General features: G+C 38.5%; 1 protein-coding gene across 1 annotated transcript in view; it reads right to left on the reverse strand.

The window, feature by feature from the left end:
• Positions 1-14933, reverse strand: part of NTNG1 (netrin G1) — a 151108-nt gene that overhangs the window by 18646 nt on the left and 117529 nt on the right. The window contains exons 5-6 of the mRNA XM_074152124.1: positions 14165-14332; positions 8473-8610 (exon numbers count right to left, since the gene is read on the reverse strand). Of these exons, the coding sequence (XP_074008225.1) occupies positions 8473-8610; positions 14165-14332 (306 nt within the window). The remainder of the gene's footprint in view (positions 1-8472; positions 8611-14164; positions 14333-14933) is intronic.

Consider the following 14933-nt stretch of genomic DNA (forward strand, 5'->3'; position numbering starts at 1 on the left):
CTGAAGTCTTAATAATCAGCCTGTGCTGGTGTCAGCAATGCCATCAGTTGCTTCAGTGTCAAGATAGGAAGTGTTGACTTTCTTTAATTGCCTCAGGTCAGTAGTTTTTATCTGCAGTTAAGTTAGCATGGAGATTACTTTACTTACTCCTAACTGATCCTTTTAAGGCCCCTTCATAAAAATGTGCCATCTGGGTGTGTCTGTGGCGCTATTGGTCTCTTTATTTCTGTCCTCATAAAAAGGCAGTGAGCAGGCAAATTACACAGAAGTTATGGCCACTGAGAAAGCTTAAAAGGAAAGTGTGACAGATTTTTCAGAGGAAAAGCAGTCCTGCTCATCACTGTGCAAATGAACATTTAATAATTCATAACAACTAACTGTGTTATAAGTTTCCCCTTCAATACGTTTCCAAATGTGAATAGATTAAATGGCAATTGCTATCAAGCTTTATGTTCTATTTCATGTACCTAATAAAAGTTTATCTAGTGGAGCTTACTTTGTATCTTTTTGATCTATTCCTAACCGACTGCAATATACTATATTAAAATATTTAGCATTGTGCTATCAAATATTAACCATTTTTAAATCATCTGTCTAAAGAAAACAAATAACGTTACTTGTTTAACTTTTCATGAATTTCCCAATATTTAGTTGTTCAGAACTCTCCCGTGATACAGCACCAAAAATACGGAAGACCCTAGAAATTGTATTCACTCTCTTTTGAAATGCACTCTGCTCACGTCCATCACCACTCTTCATTTTGGCTCTGTATGCAGAATCCTAGTTTTGCCATCTGTAAAAAGTTAGGATTCTGCTTCAGTACAAGAGAATCTTACAAGAGTTTTGGTTTTTTTTTTTTGTAGGTTAGTGGTTTTTTAAACTATTTTGGGGAGAGTATAGAACTTTTTTTTTTTTTTGGAAGTTTTCCTTATTATTTACCTGCTCATCTATTTGAACTTGCGTGGCTTTTTCCGGTAAAAATACCGGCAACTTGCTAGACTATAACATGAATGACCTAATGAAGGAGAGAGGAGAATACTGGTCCCACAGATGTGCTACAGTTGCATGGCAGCCTTGTCCAGCCGAACTGCTGGGTGCCAGGGTTACATCACTCCCAGCTCTCCCGGGGCGCTCCTGCTTGCTCAACCCGTTGCTGATTCATATCACAGAAATAACACAGCAGAGAAAACTATTCTTCTTTTTTGGTTAGTGTCCTGCTGAGTTAGATCTGAAATGGTTCAATGAAAGGTCAAGCTGAGAGGGCCTGAGAGATTGCTAGGGGTGGGGGACTAAATGGCTGGGAATCGGGAGAAGAGGGATTGCAGCACTTGCAATTAAAGCAGTTTAGACAGCCTTGGAATAGCAGCTTTGAAGCTGACACCTGGGCAAGATCAAGAGGAGAACAATGTCTTTGCTCCAATCCAATCTTTCACCTTGCTGGGGAAAAATTGTTCTATTAAAGGTCAGGTGTATAAATGTTGCTACTGAACCATTTCTTTTCACTTTGGAGAAAGCAAGTCTGATCACCAGGTTATCAGAGTAAATCTCCCAAAGTGAAGAGCTGCAGTCTGTTAAGAGACTGGTGCCTCTTAATAAGATGTTAACTATGCTAACTAGCCCCCTTTTCTATGCCTCATTCTCTGCTTGATTTATGACCTGTTATTTTCTTCAGCTTCCCTCCCCACCCCCAAGTGTTACCTAATTCACAATCCCCATCCTGTTCACAGAAGCCTTCCTTCCAGCACAGAGACAGAGATAATGTCGTTGAGCTCTCACCAATGCCCCTCTAGTCTATGCCTCCTGCAGGTTCTTCCATTTCCACAATATTCCACGTACTTTGTAGGCAGCAGTACTAAAAGCAGCTTGAGATTTGATCCCCAACATAGGCATCCACTATGTAGATCTGTAGAATAACTATATAGAGAAATCATCCTATGTTTTCATCTTCTCCTCTGTGCTCTTCATAGAGGAGAGATGCTTCACTTAATAATGTTTGTTAAATACAGTGTTTGTGTTCCAACATGTTTATTCTGAGTAAAATATCCTCTCCCCAGAGAGATATCAACTTTTTTCTCCTTCAAATCCAGTATCTCATTAAAAAATAATACCATTCCATGATATTCACGCTTTGGTGAGCAATTATCTATGTATCCCTGTATCAGCCATGTGTTTGGGAATGAATGCATTGATACGCACATTCATGTTTGTCTTTTCTCAGGTTTAAAAGACCCAGGATATCAGTATTGCGTTACACATATAAGTCATCAGCGTGTTTCCCTCCAGGTGAGTGGAATCAGTGTTTAGCATCATCTGAGAAGCAGTCCTGATAACGCTGTAATTTTGTTTGTAATCTTTCCTTGCTTGTCTTAGGTATGTAAGCCATGCTTTGCCTTGAGTTGCAGCAGTGGGATTCTGGATTGATTTAAAGAGAATTATTCTGGATTTAAATTTGGAGCCATTTAAAGCAGAGTCTGTTCCTCTTACATCCAAGCCCCTATATGCACACAGTTTCTTTAGTCTGCATAACAATCACGTAAGATAGGTATTGAGAAATCAGTATTTCAGGTATAAAGACCAGAGGCAGATTGGTTCTTGGGGACAGCAATGTTCAGCCCCATCAGAACTTTATCCTTTTCAATAAATTCTTTCTATGTTTTATCCCCTCCAGCTCCAAGCTTGGCACTGCACTTACTAGCACCAGTTCTGGCACCAAAACACACTAGAAATGAAAGTCCATACAGCACCTGTGCAGAGGGGAAATCCCACTGTATCCTGACCAGCTTAAAAGCATTAAAACTACTACTGGTAAAAAGATGTAAAAAGATGGATTGTCTTCCCAAACAGGCAGCTGCAAAAGCGAACTGGAAAGCAGGGCATCCCAGTTCTGAATTTCTATTTCTTTTTACAGAGTATAGCTCCCCAGGCACAAGTTCAATGTGTAGGTATTGAAGGACTCACAGGATACATCTGTGTACAAACTTGTATAAAAGATCACTAACCTTCAAGGAGGGAGACAATTACATTTATGTATTTAATCTGTATATAAAGAAGTGCATTCTTTTTTTTTTTTTTAAGAAAAGGATGGCAACGTTTCTTTTCTTGCTGAATTGTAAACACAAACTTCCAAAAGCAAATTTTAATGTAAGTTGCAGGGTTACAATTTCAGGTTTGATTTTCTTTGGCAATACTCAATCTGCATGCTGATTTTGATCAAATGCCTTGGCTTCTAACATTTGTAACACATGATCAAATGCAGACAAAGAAGCTTATATTTAAATAATCATATAATAAGTTGAATGCACACTGTGACAGAATATGAATTATCTAACAGGCTGCAGAGTAATACAAGTTCAGTCTGGAAGACAGATACAAGCACTGAGCACAGTTTGAGCATTGAAGATAAGAGTGTAATCCTCTGCTTACTTCAATAAAAACTATTTAAAATGAACAAAAAAAGGTAAAATAAAAGAAACTATTCAGAGCTTGACATAAGGCATCTGTCTGAAAACTCACTCGCTAATTGTTTAAGATTTACACCATTGATCCAAGATGATTGAAAACAGTGATTCACAATAAATATTGCACTGAATTTAACTCAGGTACAAGCTACCATTGGTAACCCTATTAGCTGGTCTAGGCTTTTCTGGGGCTGCAGGCTGAATGTCTTTATTTGCTCATTTGCTGTACGAAAGAAGATAGTGAATAATATTAATCACTGAACCTTCCCTCACCTTTCCCCCCATGGGATGATCATGCCTAATGAAAATTTGAGCTGTGCTGGCAAACTGAGATTGGCGAGAGTGTCACTTTTTCTTTGCCTGATTGGATAAATATGCAGCTGGTTTTGGAATCAATTCTTGTGTGCATGAAATTAAAAGGTGTTATTTCTAAATGCTCCTGTATGTACACAACAGAATTTAGTCACCTGAAATGTCATGGCCAAGAAATACAAAAGATGCGAGACTGTGAGCAGTACACTTAGAAAATCAAATGAATGCTCATGCTTGACATTTTGCCTTCATCCATCTTTTTAAAACTCAGGCAGTTCTTCTGTGTGTAAACGTTTCTACCCTTTGTTACAGGTTCCTCTTATCACAAAGCACTATGTTCAGTTTAAGACTGGCCCAAACCAGCAGTAGCTGCTGGTTAAATTTCTTGCCAGGCTTGAAGCTTTTTCTTCTGTTTAAATGTTCATTTTCAAAATTTCTAAATAGAAAAATGAAATATAGCTATGTGTTTTGTCGTGTTTCTGGAATTCTAAAAGGGTTTCTGGATCAGACTGTTCTGTTCTGAATTTGTTCCATGCGCTTTGATCTATGTATGCGTGCTGGTGAGAAAACCACTGTCGGTATCTGGGAGGGAGGCGGAGAGCTAAACCCCAGCAGCTTCCCCGCACGCACAATGCTTGCGGCATGAATGCTTCCGGGGGGGAGCTTAGAAGTAGCGCAAGGCACAGTTGCATCTATTGTGCCTCTTTTTCTGAGGGCAACAAACCTTCCTGTACCAACCAGGTCTGCTGACCGCTATGTGTCTGCCGCATAAACCCTGAATTCAATAAGATAAGAGCTGTTATCATGGTGCGTTTTATCTGGGAGGCAAAGTCTAAAATTGCACCTGACCTCTGTATGCACAGAGACACAAGTGGGGAGCGTTCCGCCTAGATCCTCAAAGGTTTTAGATGAAATCACTAAGAGTGAGGTACCTAAATGAATACTTCTGAGGATAATAGCTTCTGTGTCTTTTGCCCGCGTGTGGTAAAAGGTAGACTAGAAACAGTAATTTATCAAATGAAATATTGTGAGCCTTACAAAACACAACAGGACTTCAGCATTGTTTTTTCCCAAGTATGATTACTAATATACAAAACTAAGCCGCTCCATTTGCTAATACAATCATACAAGTAATTAAACTACCTATGGTATAGAGTTAACATTTATTTATAGGTCAAGCTTCTGGTTGCCCTAGGTTAATGATTTTTAGCAACAAAGCTCCATAAGGATAGATTTTCTTAATAATGCTAATAGGCTACGTATGACAAAAAGTAAACAAACACACATTGGTCTGTCAAGTGTGTGTGTATCCATCTTTGCATATGTACATTTCTCTACAGCACAAGCTCAGGAAAACAGATCAAAACCACACACTACGTGTCCAGACAAATAATCTTTTTGAGCTTTGCTAAGGCAGTGGAATGAGTTCTTATTTTCCTGTATATTGGGGTCTGCTTGCTTGCCCAGCCATTTGTTTAGATTTCAATGGGAAAATAACAAACAAAGCTAAAATTGCCACAGTACAAAATTAAATGATTTGAAATTCTGTTCCTCCATGAAAAGACTTGAAATGAGATTTAAATCAGTGTGTGCCTGGTAGAACATGGCAATTTGATGTCTGTTCCGTAAAACTGACAACTGCATCTAGTTGTTTTTCTTCTGAATTTGATCAGATAATTTGGTCAAACTTGGCGAATATCTAACAGTTACACAATCAGACTGAGATTTGTTCAGAAAATTACAACACAGAGAGGGAAATTTAATTAGTTTTGTCAGCATATCTAAAGGCACTAGCTTGCATTTCTAGAAACTGTCTAAAGCTTTTACAAATGCTCTGATTCAGCTAAAATCAGGCTAATTATACGTTGGGCTCAAAAAAATCCTCATTAAAAGAACATTATTGGGGTTATAATGTCCAAACCTGAAAAGATAGGAAATACTGCATTTAATAAGCAATTGGTTTGACAAGCTGATATATATATATTAATTATATGACTGTAAAATTTGCTTCACAGACCTCCAGACCTGTTCAGTATCTCAGCTACTTAATACCTTTTCTAGACTCACTGTGTGGACATGGTGTTTACTGTATTTTGTTCAAATTCTACTGCAGAGAATCATATTGATTTCCTTTTTCATTTTTTTCCCCTCTGGTTCCTGTCACTACAGTATCTCAATACTTCACAAATTCTAATGCTTATTTTGCCAGTACCTAGGGTAAGGTACAGGGGTGGTGACAAACCCCTTCTACATAAGGGGTGCAAGGGAGAGGGACATACTATGATTTCTGAGTGTTTTGAGACACCTAGGATCTGTTTTTTCAAAATATTAATAATAGAGAAATCTGAGATTTGAAACGCTACTTTGCCTGTTTGCTGCTGCAACAGTAAGTGCCCAATAATTTTGTGAATTAAAACTCAAGTGCAAGCATCCAGAAAATGAGAATACAGTTAACCAAATGTGAAAAGTATGGTTTAAATAACCTGCCAAATATAAACAGGAGCTTTCTGTCAGAAATTAAGAAAGTCCAATTTTCTCACGTAACATTTAACTGTGTTGCCCATGCAAACTTTCTTTCTCTTCATAGAACCATAGAATTGTCTAGGTTGGAAGGGACCTTTCAGATCATCTTGTCCAACCATCAACCTAACACTGACAAAAACCATCACTAAACCATATCTCTAAGCACTATGTTTACCCGTCTTTTAAATACCACCGGGGATGGTGACTCAGCCACTTCCCTGGGCAGCCCATTCCAATGCTTAATAACCCTTTCAGCATAAAATTTTTTCCTAATATCCAGTCTGAACCTCCCCTGGCACAACTTGAGGCCATTTCTTCTTGTCTTGTTGCCTGTTACTTGGGAAAAGAGACCAACCCCCGCCTCTCTACAACCTCCTTTCAGGTAGTTGTAGAGAGAAATACGGTCTCCCCTCAGCCTCCTTTTCTCTAGGCTGAACTACCCCAGATCCCTCAGCCTCTCCTCATAAGACTTGTTCTCCAGACCCCTCACCAGCTTTGTTGCCCTTCTCTGGACCCGCTCCAGCACCTCAATGTCTTTTTTTGTGGTAAGAGGCCCAAAACTGGACACAGCACTTGAGGTGGGGCCTCACCAGTGCCAATTACAGGAGGACAATCACCTCTGGAGTCTTACTTGCCATGCTGTTCCTGATACAGGCCGGGATGCTGTTGGCCTTCTTGGCCACCTGGGCACACTGCTGGCTCATGTTCAGCCGACAGTTGACCAACAGCCCCAGATCCTTTTCTGCCGGGCAGCTCTCCAGCCACTCTGCCCCAAGCCTGTAGCACTGCATGGGGTTGTTGTGACCCAAGTGCAGGACCTGGCACTTGGCCCTGTTGAACCTCATCCCATTGGCCTTGGCCCATCGATCCATCCTGTCTAGATCCCTCTGCGATGCCTTTCTACCCTCAAGCAGGTTGACACTCCCACCTAACTTGGCATCGTTTGCAAACTGACTGAGGGTGTACTCAGTCCCCTTGTCCAGATCACTGATAAAGAGGACTGGCCTAATTAATGTACTAGCTTTAATGATGATTGGTTATCACAATCTTTCCTGAAATTCTTTATTTATTGGTTTTTCTTTCCAGATATATTTGCTAAATTGTCACAAGCCCAGATTGTCTGCTTCTGAGGTACTCATCACTTAGCGAGGCAGTGATAATCTCTAGCTTTATTGGGTTTTTGTAAAAACTTATGATATGATATTTGCATTTGTTTTTAGAGCATTTGTGTGGCTGTATGGCCAATTTTATAATATTTGGCTAATCGGTGTCAGTAATTACATTCTCTCTTGTGTTTCTCACTCTTAAAAATCAAAAGCAAGCTCTTGTAGAAATCTCTTTAATGTGTGTGTGTAAGAATGCAGAGAGGCAGGGAGAAAAAGTGAAAGAAAAACGAGAGGACTCTCCAGAGTTTCTGGAAGTAGACGATCAAAACAGTTGTAAAGAATAAATCTTAAGAATTTACTACAGAAGAAATTCACAATAAAAGTCTAATCCTGTATATACTGATGTGGTATTTTTGCTTACTTGTTTACAAGACCTGTTAACCAGAAGAGAAGCTAAATACACAACTAAGCATTGAAACAACATCTGCTCTAGCAATATTTATGCGAAATTTCAGCTCTTATTTTTAAGGATGTTAAGTACACCTCCATTTTTTTTTAATCTTTAGCTTTTGTCTAGTTTTCACTAATTGTAACAGGCAATGAGCCAGTGTTTTGCAGTTTTATTGTCCAGGGACATAGTTTTAAGTTATGAAAGCACAGTTAAGTTACTTAAGAAGCTGAAGTTTAGTACAGAAAAAAAGTGGACATGCAGAGAAATCGCCTTTTGTATTTTAGTAAGAATTTTAAATTTGGAGTTCATGTACTGACATTTTAGTATACAAAACTTATTTCGCAGTTGGCAAGACAGGCATATTTACATATTTCAGCAGGAGCTCCTCCAGGCATTAGCAGGAGAAAGAGAAAGGACACTGAAAGCATATTGAAATAAATGGGTGGCACAGTCAATTTACTGTCATCATCTGGGAGTCTCCAAAAAGGTTCAGGCACTATGGCGTTCTTAGAGCTCCTAGAGCAGTTTACTTGTTTTCTGTTCTTAAGTAGCTGCACGTGATAGCACACAGACGCAGAGGCAGCAAAGTTGCAGGAGAGGGGCGACTCTCAGAGTTACTTACGTTGACAGCCCAAGCCGTGCCAGATATATCCCGGCAGACATTTATCACATTTAGGCCCTGATGTTCCCTCCTTACACTCACAAAATCCTCTGTCATTACAGCGATCATGGACTGAACCAAAAGGGTTACAATAACAGTCTGCAGAAACAAGACAACACATACACACTAGATTCAGGTCTACATATGGTGATAATTCATTCAATACCAATAGAGGGTGCATTTCCAGAGCTAAAGGTAAAGGAAGACTGTCTGTTAAGGATATCTAGAGTAGTGAATATAACTACTATAGGTCCATTTATTTGTTTGCCTATGTCATTTCAGGAAGAGACATTTTATGACGTGACGAGAAAAAGTAAACAGAAAAGATATAAAGGCAGAAGGTACCATGCTCTTCGAAGATAAGTGATTGTAACAGATTCTCTTTTGGTAAGAATGTTTTTGATAATTTAATGAATATTAGAAAAGCTTTGTATAGTATGGATATATCAATGTGCCATCAGGGTGAAATGTTTTGCATTATTCAAATAGGCTTCTCTATATTACTCAATTTTTTCAGAAGTTCTGAATGTCTTTACAGGGCTATATAAATGCACTTTACTTATTTCCAAGATAGTCTTCCTTTATGGTTTTGAGCAGTATAATAATTTATGTGGATATTTGCCATTAAATTGATGAGACTGTATTTATCAGTGACATTAATAAACCTTTTACGTAGTCCACAATGAAAAGCTTGAGGTGAGCAGTAATATACTGCAACACTTATCAGAGCTGGCTTTATGCTGCCATTTCCATTTCTCTCACCTCCCAGTGGGCAGATGGAAAATGCAATGAGGTTCATTCCCCACTGTCTATTTTCCATGTGTGTTCACGTAATTGAAGAATGACTGGGGTAGCCCCTTTCCTCCCACAACACTTACTGTGTTGTTCATTCACAGCCCTTTTATTTAACACGATTGCAATATCTGTGTTCAGCTTTCATCTAGCTGAACAAAGAAGATAAGACAGTAGCTAGCAGAGCTCATTTTTGGCACTTCGGTTCTTCAGTTGGTTATTATTTTTTTAAATGAAAGGCTGTATCTTATTTGTATGTAGACCCATGTAGACCCAGAGTAACTCCACTGTCAACTGAGACCACAGACACATTTTGGCAGCATCTGATCTCTGCTGCTGTTGAAGGCAAAAGCCATGCAAATCGATTCCTGAATTTGGGCAACCTGCTGGGAGTCTGGCTTTATATGTCTGTGAATCAGTGCTACTTTGATGACTGCCTTTGGCAATTGTTCCCTAGTATTAGGTTAAACCTCAGTGATATTGTAAATGACAAAATGGAGTTGAACCGGGAAGTAAAATATTAAAAAAAAAAAAATCCAATGGAAAAACTGTAACAGGAAAAAATTACCAGGAAGACATTTGTCATCTGTTATCTCAGTGTTTATTAACTATAAATTACAGATGGCACTTTGAGCATTTGGCATGCTGTAGAAGAAGAGTTACCTTTGGCAAACAGAGTTCCACAATAATAATAGAGTCAATTAGCTAGCAACATTCATTAATGAAGTTGAAAACTGACACGCCAAAAATACTGTGCAAGGCTGAGGAGAATTATAGCACAGCGAGTGCCATTTGAAAAGCTGGCAATTCTGATGTTAATCAGATGTATGAAATGTTTATGTAAACATGCATAGAACTAAGATACATATTAAATGCGGGAAGTAAAATTTGCTTGAAAAGTGTTTATAGAAAACCTTGAAAGACAAAACACTTAGAATTACATTAGAAACAGAGGGCCCGATACTTGTACATTAAAAATAGCTTAGTGGGACCATAATGGAGTTACAGTGATATAAACAAGTGTTTGTGAAACAAATCTCTGGCCTGTGATATTACATGTTTATAGATACATAATGTTATACTTTCCAGAGAACACGAACCTGACCCTGAATCAGCGAAAGCTTTCCTCCTGAGCTCCATCATATAAATACATAAGAAGCACCAGGCCCATATTGTGCTGTTTAAGGGAAACTAGACAGTGGAATCAAAACTTTAAGGCAGGCCCTTTTAAAAAGGCAGTAGATCAAATCAGAACACCAAACAGACCTAGTAACCTTTAGTAACTGAATCTAGCCTCCTTCTTTTGCAATACACAACTGATACCATAGATATAGAACCTACAAAGGTCCACTGAACATCCAAGCTTGTTGTCCAATGCAATATCACAGGCTGTGGAAGACTTCCCAAGACCTGCCACATACTTAAGCCATTAAAAAGCTCAAAAGCCCCAATTCCAGTGTGCCACACGCAGGCAGTCCAGTATCTCCAATGCCCTTACAACAGGGCATTAAGTAAAATTAAATTAACATTCCCAGATCATCCTAATATGCAGACCACACACCAGGTTTCCAGGTGGGAGAAAAAAACCCCACAGATGTGAACTGGTGAGCAATTTTCCTCCTAACCTCCATCTGGTGACTGAAGGACGGGAAGATGACAGTAGTAGTCATCTGTTCACTGAGTTTCTGTATCAGTGCAACGCTGCCAACGAAACACAATGAAAATAAGTAAAAAAGAAGGTTGGGAAAATGGCCTGAAGCTTGCAGGGTTGCTGCTTTTATCAGTCTGGGTTGATGTGGCTACAGGACAACCCTCAGGGTTCACTTAATCATATATATTAGGGTTTCTAAAGGTCTCACAGGTGTTAGTTGAAGCTTAAGCCTAAGTGACTGGAAGGCTGGTTTTCTAATAGCTGTGGTGATAATTACCATTTCAGTATTTATGTTGTAAGGCAAAGGACATGTTTTATTACTCTGGGTCTACGTGGTGGTTTCCATGCTATCCATGCTTGCCAGTGTGTGTATTTAGTAACATAAAGAGTTATTAAGACTTTATCAAGACCTTGTAAAAATAAAAAGCTCTTCAAGTTGTTAAATTCTTTTTCACTGTAAGCATGTCAAGTGAATGATTTTTAACTTTAAAATACCTTGATTTATTTAGAAACTGCAGTTGCTCATAGGAGGTAATTGTGCAGTTAACTGACAAACCCACAGAATTTTGGTATTTCATTTTAGGAAAGAAAATTTATTTTGCTTCCAAAGAAATTAAGGGCATAATGAAATTAGATTTAAACCCACTGTATAACGCGTTGCATTTGGTTCACTGGTAAAAACCTTCTCAGTATTTCAACCCTTTGTAACTTGTCAGTTTTAAAAATGAAACATTTTACATTTTCTTCATTTAGTTAGTATCAACTAAGATTCACAGATTTGTTACCCATGTACTTACCATATATATTTATGAAAACTATATATCAAACAAGTAGTTTTGATAAATCAGAGCAAAAGCCCTGTTAGCTGCCATTAAACTAGCTTATCCAAACATTTTTTACTTTTCTACATATATGGCTGAAGAGGAAAGAATTAGCCTGAAAAATAACTTTCATAAGGGAGTAAGATTTGCATGTCACTGGAAATCTGCTTATTAAAATGTTCATGCCAACATTCCACTCATACTTAAAACCCAAAACGTTGCTTTTAAACTCAGAAAAAAGAAAAATGAGCGTTTCCAATAGAGCAAGACTCTTTGTGCTTGACCTAGAAGGATGGTGAATCCATCAACTCTCTCAGAGACAAAAATACTCTACATTTTGCAGAATTAAATCTTAGGAGCCCCAGTTCAGGAAAACACTTAAAGCACAAACTTCTCTGTTTTCTAAAAAGTGCTTAGGTATCGACTTCACTGACTTTAAACAAGAAATAGTATGAAAGTCTTCTTAAGTTGGCAAATCAGCTAGGATACATACATTTTGTATGCAGTATGATCACTATGATCCTGAGAACTATCTTAATCCCATGGGAATATTACTGATTTAAAACAAATTACCTAATATGTAGCAAGCCAGGATTTGATCCTATAGTCATCTCACATTGTACAATTCTCATGGGACCCAAGAATAGGTGCTTGCATTAAGGTGGGAAAGTCAACAAATGCATCACATTGTCTTTTATTTTCTTTAAGACTCTCATTAAATGAAAGGTTTTAAAATTTTATTTCTGCAGAGTCTGGGCAATTTCGAAGTGCACAGTCACTCTAAATACATCACTTGCAAATTAATTTAAAATTTACTTATTTTTGACTCCTGGTTTATTAACTTCCTTGTCTTACGTAGCTACAGCTGCTGTCTTAGCATTTCAGTGCACACGGGGAAAAAAAATTTACTGAATGAGCTGATGAAAAATCCCAAATAGAGTAATTTAGTGTCATATTCATTAGGCCTATTTAGGCAGCTGAAATTATACAGCCCTGATGTCATACTGATAATGTCCATCATCTGCATCAAACAAATATGAAGGACAGTGCTTTTTTTCCCAAGAACATTTGATTGGATTAATCTCCTCAGCACAGTCATACAAAATCATGACTTGCCTACTAAAGTTCTTATTAGCTTAGACTAATTAATGTCAAAGGAGATCATGCATTTTCTGAATGTGTTGCCAAGCAAAGTTAAAAGGACACGTGAAATGCAGTGCGTGGATGGATCTGTGTGTTTATCACGAAATAAAATGTAAATCTGTCAAGCTGCAGACTGAAACAAATAATGACAGCCTAAAGAGTTTCTGGCTTGAATCTCAGCAATCAATTATAAAGAATATTAAAATATAATTTATTCACTCATCTATTTTGGCATGAAAAAAACCTTTCTACTCTTTTCTTTTTGCTTCCTTGAAAATGTAAAGAAAAAAAAAACACAATGAAAATCCAGAACAGGTTCTACTGATGCTTATGTTTATAAAAAAGACCATGTAAAGAAGTTTTCCACCTCTGTTTGTTATTAGAACAGTGCCTTTTGTGGCTACCTGCTAACTACTGGCCATTGTATAAGGCTTCCTTTATTGATTACATTCAGCCTTCACCTAAAGTGTCCTAACTTTTCTATGTACTGTCTGTGGTGACAAGAAAACAATCTATATTCTTCTACTGTGATAAAGATTTTTTTTTTATTATGTTCTGGCATTTCCTTTAATTCTGCATTTTGCGTATTTATAGCAGATGCAAAGACTTAAAAGCACTGCTTTCCCCAGGAATCCCAGTTCTAAACTGACATCATGTCAAACTGATTTGACAAAATGCTGCTCCTAACCACATGGGCATAATTTCAGTTTCTCCTGTAAGGAGAGGGGAGGTAACATGTCTTTTGCAGCCCTATGCCTGGGAGCAGAATTAGCTGCAACATGTTTTTATAAAATTTAAGTGAATAAAGGGGGTTAATAAACACCACTACCCATGTCCTATTGATGCAGCTGGCAACTACTCAAGCAAGTATTCAAGACTCTGCACTAGTAATTCTGAAAGTCAGGCTGAGAAACAGGTATTTATGACTCAACCCTTCAGTCTTCACACGCACAACTGCAGTGTGGCTCCCTCCCGCGGAAGGACAGCACAATCAGTTTCTCAGGGGCTTCTGGGGAAAGTCTTCCCAGGATCCTTAGCCAGGAATGTTCATCATCACAGAGACATCTGAAATACCTCCTTGGGGCTACAGGGGCAACAGAAATGAGGTGAAAAGTCTACACAGATGTTCTTATCCATTGAAAAAGCTCATTCTGGCTCAACCGTCAAGTAAACAGCAGTGACCCTAGCAACTGCCAGTATAGCTGAAAAGGCACAGAAGAAAAGCCGCAGTTATCCCGGGACTGACCTATGCACACATTTTCATCGTCCAGCTCTGCAGAAGCATTTCTGAAGTAGCCCAGCCTGCATAACTCACAGTGCTGACCTCTAGTGTTGTGCTTACAGCTCACGCAAATGACCGTATTGAGCAGCTCGATGTAACTGCACCGGTTGGAGTGCCCGAAGCATTCACAGTCTTTCAAGGAAGAACAGAAATGTATACAAAATGTATACGGCAGCAGAGTAATAGCACATTACATGCTTAGTAAAAATGAACCATGGATAGAAGTATGAATGAATGGCACATACATGTTAATCAATGTAACACAGACAACAGCAGATGTTTATCTGCAATGAAAGTGAAGTTTGTTTCAGGCAGGTTAGCGTGACCCGGCGACCATGGCATGACGCTGAAGGTTGGCTGTTGTTGGCAGACCTGATGGAGCTGAAGCATTTGCAGTTGTAAACCTTTCAGGGGTACTGGAGGCTCAGTTTCCGCTGATAGAAATGCACATCTTTTTGCACGTTTGAGATGAGTATAAATCAAGACATGAGAAAAACTTCCTCATATTAAAAATATTAAATACAGTGGACAAAATTGTCGAAGTTCGTCATACTTAAATCCACAACTGTAAGTAAAATAAAAGCTTTCTTCTGACGTAAATGGTGAGTAATCAAAAATGCTACTGAATGCAGGGTACAATAAGTGGTAGGAACCTTGGGAACCAGACTCTTTTATCTCAAGACCAAACAAATTTCTAGTTTGACAATTTTGGCCAGCGATTCCTAAAACAATT

This window comes from Numenius arquata, chromosome 8 (genome assembly GCF_964106895.1).
Source record: "Numenius arquata chromosome 8, bNumArq3.hap1.1, whole genome shotgun sequence".
NCBI classification, from domain to species: domain Eukaryota; kingdom Metazoa; phylum Chordata; class Aves; order Charadriiformes; family Scolopacidae; genus Numenius; species Numenius arquata.